The 10046-nt window shown below is 44.6% G+C and overlaps 1 protein-coding gene across 1 annotated transcript; it reads left to right on the top strand.

Annotated features, from left to right (window-relative positions):
- The first annotated feature begins 2860 nt into the window (after positions 1-2860).
- Positions 2861-8034, top strand: LOC124687101 (formate dehydrogenase, mitochondrial). The gene is made up of 6 exons (XM_047220968.1): positions 2861-2993; positions 3387-3558; positions 4186-4726; positions 4812-4936; positions 6786-6898; positions 7648-8034. Exons 1-6 carry the CDS (start codon positions 2928-2930, stop codon positions 7759-7761), a joined length of 1131 nt encoding a protein of 376 aa, XP_047076924.1. The 5' UTR covers positions 2861-2927; the 3' UTR covers positions 7762-8034.
- Positions 8035-10046: the final 2012 nt, after the last annotated feature.

Raw genomic sequence — 10046 nt, 5'->3', positions numbered from 1 at the left:
ACGAACGAAGCATGTGACCCATTCCCCATCAAGACGGAAGAATCCCGAGCGACCCGGTAAGAAGTGAACATGGATATGTCGACACACACATGGACATTAGCACCCGTATCAATCCACCAACATGGAGATTGAAATACCGAAAGAACAAGTAAAGAGATTACCGTACCCATCAGCATTGCTAGCGGTCACCGTGTTGACTTGCCTCGCCTTTTTCTTGCGGTCTCGCCCTCTCTCGGACAGTCCTTAGAAAAGTGGCCAGTCTCTCCACAGTAAAGCAGCTCGGATCTGCTTTGTTTATCATCTTCTTCTTCTTGAAGGTTGTAGTCTTCATAGGCTTATTGAAGGAGGGCTTGTTATTCCCTTTGTTCTTGCTGTAGGGTTTCTTCTGCACCATGTTGGCGCTAGACTGACCCTCTCCTTTCTCAGTAGTATCCTTAGCCCGAGCTTTCTCCTCAACATCAAGAGACGCTATCAGATTTTCAACTGATATCTCTTGTCTCTTGTGTTTGAGAGTTGTGGTGAAGTTCCTCCATGAAGTAGGCAACTTGGCAATAATGCATCCAGCCACAAACTTGTCAGGTAAGGCACACTTAAGGAGTTCAAGCTCTTTCGCAATGCACTGTATCTCATGAGCTTGTTCGACTACAGAACGGTTGTTCACCATCCTGATGTCATGGAAGCTCTCCATGATGTACAGTTCATCGCTCGCATCGGTTGCACCGAATTTAGCATTCAGTGCATCCCAGAGCTCTTTATCGTCTACTATGTGCATATACACATCACATAGACGATCAGCAAGAATGCTCAGTACGCATCCGACAAAGAGAGTATTGTGTTCCTTGAACTTGTTCTGATCTTGGTCAGATATAGTTCCTTCAGGAAGACCATTACTCACATGGAACACTTTCAGATGAGTAAGCCAGAGCGTGACCTTAATCTGCCACCTCTTAAAGTGCACACCGGTAAACTTATCCGGCCTCAGTGCATCAGCAAAACCAGCCATAGTTAACTCAGGAAATTGCCTACAATTAGGTTTTTGGATTGTTGGATAATTAGACACAATTTCCATGATTAATTCTAGAATATAAAACATGATGGCAGCAACTACTAACATGTGAAACTCGAACATACTAAATGCATTAATCAACATGAGCAGCAGCAGCGCAAACAGTAAAGCATCCATCGCTAAACAGATCGAGATATGTCGCACGTACCGATCTGGTGGAGGTGGCGGTGGAGGTGTAGCGGATGATGTCGCAGCGGTAACGTTGTTGATGACAACGTTGTTGACGACAGGGGCGACGAGGTCGAAGTAGACGGCGTTGAAGACGACGGAAGGCAGCACCGCCCGACTTGGACGGAAGGCGACCCGTGATGAAGAACTTGAGCGGTCGCGCGAGCGCTTCCCAAAAACCTAATTCGCCCTCTCCCGTACGGGATCGCAAGGACGAGCGGTTCCGGAGACCTGCTCTCCCGTTCGCCGATGCACGTCGGCGCGCGGGATGGAGTAGGCTACGATGGCGGCGCAAGCGGAGAGAGGTGGAAACCCTAACTCGTGTGTTCGGTGTGTTTCGCGGTAGCCGGGCAAGAGATTATATAGGCTCGGGAAACCCTAGGCAACGTGGGCCACGCCCACGTCGCACGAACGTTTCGAGTCGGTTGCGGATAGCCCACGATCCGGGAGCGACCCGAACCGACTAACTGTGACGCGTCCGTCTAGAACTCTGTTCGTTTTCCTGAGCTGCAAAAAGTAAGGAAAGTCTCGGCTCGAGGCTCAATCCACTCACCACGAGCGCGGCGCGCATCGTGACGTGTCGAGTCGAGTCGAGACGAGCGAGCGAGGAGGAGGAGCGCGCGTGTAGCACTCCTATTCTCACTCACTTACTAGTGGTGAAACAACCCACCTTATAAGGTGGTCTAACTTCCTCCCAACTTTCTATGTGGGACTAAACTTCCCACCTCTTGCCACTCACTAGTGAGCTGCCACCAACTTGGGCTCAAACTCACGAGGCTCGCCACTATGCGGGCTTTGAGATTATAGTGAAGCCGAATCTAATTTGGGCCACTAAAAGTGGGCCCAATATTTCAACAGAACGTACGAGGACGCGCGCGAGCCTGCGGGACAAGGGCGGCAGTAACATGAACGGAGGAGATGGAGACGATGTATGAAATAAATAACTTTTACGTGCTTTTCTCTAAAATCTTGAGCTGGTTGGAGTCTACGTCAGCAAATACGTAGCTCCAACATTTGTAGTGACCGTACGTGACACACCTTCGCGTCTTCGATGACAGTAAATATCACTTCTCTGAATACAATGACCAAAGTGAAGTATATGGACAAGTTCAATGACCTACCATGTATTTTACTCAAGCAGAAAACAAGAGGTTCCGTGTACGGTACGATGACATTTCTGCTGCTCCACCGTATGGAAGATCATGCATGCACGCATGATTCGCACAGGATCATTCGAGGCCGCAAGAAACGTGCCTTCCTAGCAGTGGTTCGGTTTGGTTTGTTGATCTTTCAGCACTTTTTTCCCTGCCGGCCGCTGCGGTGCTGATCACGGAATCTTCTCACCTAACTAATCTTCGAGTAAAGCTATCCCGCTTCCCAACGAACAACTGTACACACAGTCACACCACGACAGACGGACATGTGGATCATCCAGCACCACCGCAGAAAGGGCCCCAAGAGTCATCGATCCGTTCACGTTTCAGCTCGGGACCAAAGCCGCGCCGCGCCGGAGCCCAGTCCACGTGGGAGGTGGCCCCACGACGGCGGGCCCACCTGTCGGCGTGACGACGCGGAGCTTTATCTACCGGCACTCTCCGCACCCACTGGCAGTCGTCATCACTCTCATCTCCTATCGTCCCAGCTCGCTCTTTCCGTGAAGCCTTGATTGATCCATCTCGTGATTCATCCGTCCATGGCGATGTGGAGGGCCGCCGCCAGGCAGCTCGTCGACAGGGCGCTCGGATCCAGGGCCGCGCACGTACGTCTCTTGCCCCCCCTGCTCCTTCGTCCCTCACTTTTCTTCTTCGGTTCTTTCGCTCTGTTCGCTTCCATTCATGCCGAGAATTCCCTCTACGGTTCCCTCGTTTATTTTTCAAGTTAATTCTAACCGAAGATGGGATGATACATTCGCCAGTTCTGTATCTTAATTCTGTTTCTAGGCGATTGGGAGGGTTTGGAGGGGACTGGGCCGGGGTTTATGCGGATTTTCTGTATTCCGCGTATAAGTCGTTTTCTGTGAAGTATGATGGATAATTCCACCCGAGTTTCGCGTTTTTCTGATGCAAATTCCGGTCACCGAATTAATTACCGCTGGTTGATGGGAATTCTGAATGATGCCCCTGTTTTCATTTCTGTCTTCCGTTTTTTGCAGACGTCAGCGGGCAGCAAGAAGATCGTGGGTGTCTTCTACAAGGCCGGCGAGCACGCCGACAAGAACCCCAACTTCGTCGGCTGCGTCGAGGGCGCCCTCGGCATTCGCAACTGGCTTGAATCCAAGGGGCATCACTACATTGTCACCGACGACAAGGAGGGGCCCAACAGCGGTCAGTAACAAAGAACCACACCCAATAATTCTCGTGTTTTTAGATTTCCTCTACTAATTTATTTCTCTACGAGTTTCCTCAAAGTAATCAGTATACTGTTTTGTTAACATTTGTGAAGCTCTTTACTAGATAAGATACTATAGTTCTTTTAAAAAAAGAGGCAAACTTTGCGGTACTTTTGAACCTGTATAGAGCTTGGCTCTGTAGTGTTCTGCTGCACAAATTTAAGGAGACTGAGTTATCTGAGTTACTACCGATGATAGTTACAACTGCTCCCTTTTTTCTTTAATGGGAGTGAAGAGTGATTTTCATATGTTCCCTGGTGAAATGGGTTCGATGAAATGATTGACAAACCATTGATGGCTTCCTTCAGTCCATCCCCGTTTCCTAAATACTAAAATTAAACACAAAGCCCCATGAGCTGCTGCAGGATCAGTTCAAATGCTTATATTCCAATCTAGTATGTATTCTTCAACCCTGCACATTATTTTGTGCCCTACTCTAACTAAGATGAAACAAAGATGAGATGTAATTTTTTAGGTGGCTATATAGCTCCCATTTGCTCATCAGACTCTGGTCTTGTCTATAAATGCATTGTGCATAACTGTTTGCTCTTCTCATTCCCAGAACTGGAGAAGCACATCGAAGACATGCACGTCCTGATAACCACCCCGTTCCACCCAGCCTATGTTTCTGCAGAGAGGATCAAGAAGGCAAAGAACCTTGAGCTGCTTCTCACAGCTGGAATTGGCTCAGACCATATCGATTTGCCGGCTGCTGCTGCTGCGGGCTTGACTGTTGCAGAAGTCACTGGAAGTAACACCGTCTCTGTGGCAGAAGATGAGCTCATGCGCATCTTGATTCTGGTCAGGAACTTCTTGCCTGGCTATCAACAGGTCGTTCAAGGTGAATGGGATGTTGCAGGCATTGCCCATAGAGCTTATGATCTTGAGGGGAAGACTGTTGGAACTGTCGGGGCTGGTCGTATCGGCAGGCTCTTACTTCAGCGTCTGAAGCCCTTCAACTGCAATCTGCTCTACCATGACAGGCTTCAGATTAACCCAGAGCTTGAAAAGGAAATTGGGGCGAAATTTGAAGAGGACCTCGATGCTATGCTTCCAAAGTGTGATGTCATTGTGATCAACACACCTCTTACCGAGAAAACAAGGTCTCTATTCATCACATTCTTCTTCTTCTTTCTCACTATATTCTAATGTGCAATATCTCTGATTTCTGTTTGGTACTTTCTCCAGAGGCATGTTCAATAAAGAAAAGATTGCAAAGATGAAGAAAGGTGTAATCGTCGTGAATAATGCTCGTGGAGGAATCATGGACGCCCAGGCAGTAGCTGATGCTTGTTCCAGCGGTCACATTGCTGGTAAGATTTTTTACAGTTTTAATCAGTCTTTTCTTAAGCATAAGTATGCTGCAGGATGTGCATCTATTCTTGCTATTAGGGTCTATCAAACACATCATTTCATTTCAGTTTGTCATGCTTCACATTTATCAGGGGTAATATACAAAATTTGATATCTATATTCTATATAACATAATCCAGTAATGTCAACTACTCAAGTGTGATACATTGTAATTAACAATTTATTAAATCTGTAATTTCTGTTCCTTGCTATGGTAGTTGATACAAATATGCTTTCCATAAGTAGGTGCCATTATTGTTTCTTATCGAACCGTGCCCTACTGAAAGAATAGGTGAATGATGCAGTATCTCATGTTTCTATCTGAAGGAGTATCTATTATATACTAAAAGCAGAATAAAGATGTTTTTCGAGACACCAGGTTAATCCACATATGCTAAAATAATATAAACCGATGATATTAATCTTAACGTTCGAGATTAAAAGTTAGAAAGTGTTACGTACAACAATATAGTGTACAAAAGTAAATATATGTCATGTAGGGCAATATAGAAACACACGTTGATATAGACTGGGTCGATACGCACGACCAGGATAATCTGCTCTAACCAAACCATCTCACGTAATTATTTTTGGTAATACTTGGCCTGATGCATACGTATCTCTACCCGGTACAACAACTCCAATGTCTCTTTCAGAAAAAATAGAACGGAATAGTACATATCGTACACGGAAAGAACTCCATTGCATTTAAGATCTGGAAAGCAAATTTGATCGATTCATTTGACCCGTTAGCTGCGTCCAGTAAAAGCAATATGTATGCTATATAGGCTCACGGCTGGTTGCATCTATAAAAAAAATATGCTAGCTAGCTAAACTGAACATGGTGAAAAATATATTATATGGTTCCAAGTATAAAATAATGAATATTTTCCCAAAAAATAATAATGAATATCTTTATAAAATTGAGTATACTGATAATTGATGTATACAAAATATATTCACAAGAAAACACATTCCTGCATTAGCCGCCATAAAAAAAATCTGCTTATAAGCTATTCGTGGACATAATCATGTTCATGGATGAATACAAATCTACATCCCGGAGATGAATCGTTCACAAGACAGCCATTATTCGCTAGGTGCGGTGCAACATCCGGATCGCTGCATGCTTCTCACAAATCCACGCGACGGAGCTTGTCCTGGATATTGCATTGATCTGATCTGGGCCGTGATCGCAGGTGAATAGGACCGGTCCAGTCCAACCTCCTTGTATTAGTACGCTTTCTGGTAGGTGGAGTGGCAGCGACATCGTGATTTTTTTTTGGATTTAGATACCAATATTTCCAAATAAAATTTCTAAAAATATAATCGTCGGTATACAAATTGACTGTCAATATAAATAAATATATAAATTCAGCTTAGGTTATATTATAATTCTATTTTTTCTTATTGCATTTATTTTAAGAAAAATATTTGTATACAAAACAATTCACCAATTGGGAGATGAAGTAGGCGTTGATATTTAGAATATACCATATTTTATAAGAGTGTCATGTATTTTAAATGAGCATAGAAGAGATGAAGAAATATCCATATAAAGCAATTAAATTTCTTAGTTAGTTGCTGTACCTTATAAAATACGATAAGTTATTTTCTGTCAATTGCATCATGAACAAATTATTTTTCTATTCCGTTAAAAAATTATCCTCTAAATTAAACATGCACATTAAGGATGAAGCATATAATTTGGACTTCTTTTTCAAGAAACACTACAATGAAGCCCTCGCATTTGCGAGGGCCACCTTGCTAGTTTCCTTTAACACCAAGTACCTCATTTCTATTTCTCAGGATATGGAGGCGATGTCTGGTTCCCCCAACCTGCACCGAAGGATCACCCATGGCGCTACATGCCTAATCACGCAATGACCCCTCACATCTCTGGGACTACCATTGATGCACAGGTTAGCTTTTGTGTTTGTTTTGTTCACCATAGGCTTTGATGCAGCGTACTAGCAATTGCAGTACCTGATGTTCTGATACATAGTTCTTTTGTGTTTTGCCTTGTTTAAAAAAACAAGAAAAACAGTCTAGTGACTAGTCATATGTGCAAATGGTAACCGAGACAGTGGGGCCAGTATCTCAGGATATTATAATACTTTCTTTGAATCAGAATCATAGGAAGACTTCCAAATTGATTGTTAACTTCACAGAAGCATAAGATTAACTATTCGGGCTACCTTAACAGCAACAATAAGCATGTGTATAAGATTAACTTTTCTTTGAATCGGAATCATATGAAGACTTCCAAATTGATTGTTAACTTCACAGAAGCATAAGATTAACTATTCAGGCTACCTTAACCGCAACAATATGCATGTGTATAAGATTAACTTTTCTTTGAATCAGAATCATAGGAATACTTCCAAATTGATTGTCAACTTCACAGAAGCATAAGATTAACTATTCAGGCTACCTTGACAGCAACAATATGCATGTACATAAGATTAACTTTTCTTTGAATCAGAATCATAGGAAGACTTCCAAATTGATTGTTAACTTCACAGAAGCATAAGATTAACTATTCAGGCTACCTTAACAGCACAATATGCATGTGCATCTTAGACCAGTTTGTAACGGAATATGCATGTTTATCCATTGCCGCACTCTGCTGCTGACTGACCGTCTCCAATGTTGATGGCAACTCGTGCAGCTGAGGTACGCCGCGGGGGTGAAGGACATGTTGGACAGGTACTTCAAGGGCGAGGACTTCCCGGCAGAGAACTACATCGTCAAGGAAGGCGAGCTCGCCAGCCAGTACAAGTAGGGCACCAACTGTCGGCGCTGCATGGTGAACTACCTGGAGCGAGGTGCCAGAGTAGAAACCAGACCATTCTGTTGTTGTACCATTGTGCTCTACTCTGGCTGGGGTTGCCAGGGCAGAGAATGGGAATAATGTTTTTTTCTTGCGAATTAACGGGAATAATGGTTACCTGCTTGGGGTTGCAACCCCAATCGATAATCGTGGCAGTGAATAGAAAGCTTTAGGATCAGACTATCAATGTGTTTCCAGTGCTGCTGGTGTTGTGTCTTGGACGTACGCCTGGAACGTTTGGGTGCATGGGTTGAAGTTTTTTTTTCTAGGGAACGGGTCGAAGTTTTTTTTTTTGAAAGATAGGGGTTTAGAGCAAGTCCAACAGCACCTCTATAACCACCCCTATACCAAATATAGTGAGAAAAAAGAAATTTTTTGGCTCCAACAGCTCTCCTATAGCCTCCCATAAATATTGGTTTCCCCAACCCAGCTCCCCTCTCTCCCCTATGTATCGTGGATGTATCCTCTATACATGCCCCAACTCATGTTATGTATTATTATAAATCTTACATGTGGATTTTACATTATTAAAATACATGTGAATATGACATTGGGGAGGAATTATACAGAAGCTGCAGGAAAGAAGAAAAATATAGGGGAGAAATTTTATAGGAGTGTCATGAAGACATAGGGGAGAAAATATAGGGATTCTGTTGGACTTGCTCTTGGTTACAGTAAACACATCTGTGTATTCAACATCTGTGTGCGTCATGAGAGTGACCGTGCTCCTTCGTCCCTGCCTAAACACCGTAAAATATTGCCAAAACAGCAAGCAACAACGCCAAGAACTTCTTACCTCTCCCACAAAATAAATAAATATACATGACCTCATCTTGATTGAAAAAACAAAATAATTAGTTGGAGCGATAAGCATGGATTTGGTCATTGGTTTCAGCTGTTGCTACACGCATTTTCCCATGTGTAGCCGTGCAAGCATGTGTGCGGCATGCGACCAAATGCCGAAAACAGCAGGCAACAGCACGATATATATTGACCTGCGACTTCAAACCACTTGTGTGCATCATGCTAGCTTGTGCTTGCCTCGAAAATGGCGCACCCAGGTGCTTGCCTCCACTATATAAAAACCAGCTGATCGGCATGGCTACCACACCGCACCCATCTCAAAGCTACATACGGAGTACATAACTAGGCTTGCCAAGGGGACAATGGCGCCGAGAGCGCTCGTGCTCGTGACCACCAAGGCCGTGGTTGCTATGGTCTTGCTGCTGGCGATGGCGCCACCGTCAGCGATCGACATGATAAACTGTATATTGCGGTCTATATTAAATATGTATTGTACCCCCGATGTACCCCTGATGTAATACCTGTGTAATCCCTATCTAATATAAGTACAAGTGTCGGCCCATTGTGTAGTCGTGTGATTCCCTACAAATACCATGGTCCCTTATTTTCATTGCATCAAAACCGGCGGCGCTCAAACCCTAGATCGGACCTACCTCCGATCTGCCCGCGTCCATGGCTACCTCGCCTGCAACCTTTGGCGCGACCTCCGAAACCTCATCGCCCTCACTCAACTTGAGTACCCCGGCCTCGCTCACCTCCTCAAGCGTGTTTGTCGGTGTGGGCGCCATGACTTCCACCATACACCAGCAACGCCAGTCAACCCATCGAACTAGATTGCGATAAAGGTCATCGGTGAAAACTTTCTCTTCTAGCGTACACAAGTCTTTCTAATCTTTCGAAGCCACCTTGTGTACGGTTTAGTTCATTGTTCTCTTCCTTGCCCGTGAAAACTATCTCTTCCTTGTCCATGGCTTCAGCCATACTAGCAACGCTCGAACAAGATAGCGATAAAGCTCACCGGTGAAAACTATCTCTTCTTGCGTACACAAGTCGTTTCAATCCTTTGGACCCAACTTGGGCGTGTTTGGTTGCTAAAAATTCATTTTCTCGCTTCCAATGGGCTAAAAAACAGCCGAAGTCAAGCTCGGCGCGGCCGGAAAACACTATTTTGCTTGTCTCAAAACTGTGGCCTGCATGCTCCTCAAAGGACTATTTTGCGCACGCTCCTCAAAGGACTATTTTGCTTGCACGCGGTGGAGCTCGATTCCACCGTTTCCAGCGAGTCAAGCTCGGCGCGGCCGAAAGGGAGAAAATATTTGCCACGAAAAGCGGCGGGAGAAATTTTGTCACCTCTCGCTGATTTGAACCTCTTATATCACTGCACGGCTTACCACCCAAAATCTCGTCTCCAGCCCCCATTCGAACTCTCCGTC

Source organism: Lolium rigidum, chromosome 1 (genome assembly GCF_022539505.1).
Source record: "Lolium rigidum isolate FL_2022 chromosome 1, APGP_CSIRO_Lrig_0.1, whole genome shotgun sequence".
Classification (NCBI taxonomy): Eukaryota; Viridiplantae; Streptophyta; class Magnoliopsida; order Poales; family Poaceae; genus Lolium; species Lolium rigidum.
The sequence above is the reverse complement of the archived record's forward strand: the minus strand, read 5'-3'. Positions and strand labels throughout refer to the sequence as shown.

Excerpts from the sequence above, each read along its gene's own strand:
- LOC124687101 (XM_047220968.1), top strand. The coding sequence starts at position 2,928 with ATGGCGATGTGGAGGGCCGCCGCCAGGCAGCTCGTCGACAGGGCGCTC. Across the intron at positions 2,994-3,386 it reads TCGGATCCAGGGCCGCGCAC|ACGTCAGCGGGCAGCAAGAA; the intron begins GTACGTCTCTTG and ends CGTTTTTTGCAG. Across the intron at positions 6,899-7,647 it reads GGACTACCATTGATGCACAG|CTGAGGTACGCCGCGGGGGT; the intron begins GTTAGCTTTTGT and ends CAACTCGTGCAG.